The 1140-nt window shown below is 56.8% G+C and overlaps 1 protein-coding gene across 1 annotated transcript in view; it reads left to right on the top strand.

Annotated features, from left to right (window-relative positions):
• LOC104286736 (dnaJ homolog subfamily B member 5-like) overlaps nt 1–843 on the top strand; it is an 11163-nt gene extending 10320 nt beyond the window's left edge. Inside the window, 1 exon segment of the mRNA XM_009885367.1 lies at nt 515–843. Within this exon segment, the coding sequence (XP_009883669.1) occupies nt 515–748 (234 nt within the window). The 3' untranslated portion in view covers nt 749–843.
• Nucleotides 844–1140: the final 297 nt, after the last annotated feature.

Here is a 1140-nt window from a genome sequence, read left to right as displayed (position 1 = left end):
GCTGGTGGTGGAGGGGGGCAGGACGCAGGCTGTGCTATAAATAACCCCCAGCGCCAGGCAGAGCTGTTGGGCTCTGGAGGGCGACAGCTGATGAACCGTGTTGGCATCTGATGATCTCAGCTGGATTTTCGGCTGCCTGAAGTTGGGTGGCAAGACCAGGGAAGGGAAGGGGCTAAATTTAGCCTGTCCTGTTGCTGCAAGTGGCCAGGTGCTTGCTGGTGGTGCCTCCTAGGAAGCCCAGGAGATGGGGAGGGAGAAGTCCTTCCCCCCCATGAGGCTGGGGCACCCCTCTCTTGCATGGCTCCTACAGCCCAGTTTGGTTGGCATCAGTATAGACCTGGGCTTGCACTGGTGTACATCAACCATGCTGCTTATGGGCATCATCCAAACAGAACCGGGCAGTTTAACCTGGGGAGCAGCTGGTGGGGGGGGATGAGGTGCAGCAGTGTGGCTGGTGGGGATGATTTTGGGTGGCAGCCCCATCTGACAGTGTGACCCCCTCTTCTCCCCACAGGCCTTATGTGGCTGCACTGTGAACGTTCCCACCATTGAAGGGCAGGTGATCCCACTGCCCTGCAATGACATCATCAAGCCAGGGACAGTGAAGAGACTGCGTGGGGAGGGGCTGCCCTTCCCCAAGGCCCCCAGCCAGCGAGGAGACTTGATCGTGGAGTTCAAAATCCACTTCCCGGACAGAATAGCTCCCCAGACAAGACAGATCCTCAAGGAGCACCTCCCATGCTCCTAAAGCCTGGGGATTCTCCTCCAGGCAGCAGTATTCCAAATACACATGCCGCAGCATCTGACCTGCAGAGCAGAGGTGCTAGAGCACTTTCAAATGCACACACCCCCCTTTCTTTTCCCAAAATTCCCATTCAACCCACCCATCCCTCTTGGCCCATTTTCTACTCTGGCAGTGGGGAGGCTCCTGCCCTGCCCATCACAGCTCTCCTAGCTGCCAAACTTTTTATTTTTCCCTAGAGGTCCAGCTTTTCTGCCTTGCACAAGCAAGCGGCGTGGGCCCTTTGCCCAGGGAGGTGCATCACGTTCTAGGTTTTTGTCACCTGCTTTTCAGGCCACTTTTCCCATGAGAGGCTGGACTTGTCGGGGTTTGGCACAGTGTAAATAGGACTCCGCAGG

The sequence above is a fragment of the Charadrius vociferus genome, unplaced genomic scaffold, assembly GCF_000708025.1.
Source record: "Charadrius vociferus isolate BGI_N301 unplaced genomic scaffold, ASM70802v2 scaffold2595, whole genome shotgun sequence".
Lineage (NCBI taxonomy): Eukaryota > Metazoa > Chordata > Aves > Charadriiformes > Charadriidae > Charadrius > Charadrius vociferus.
Note: the sequence above shows the minus strand (reverse complement) of the source record. Positions and strands in the feature narration are given on the sequence as shown.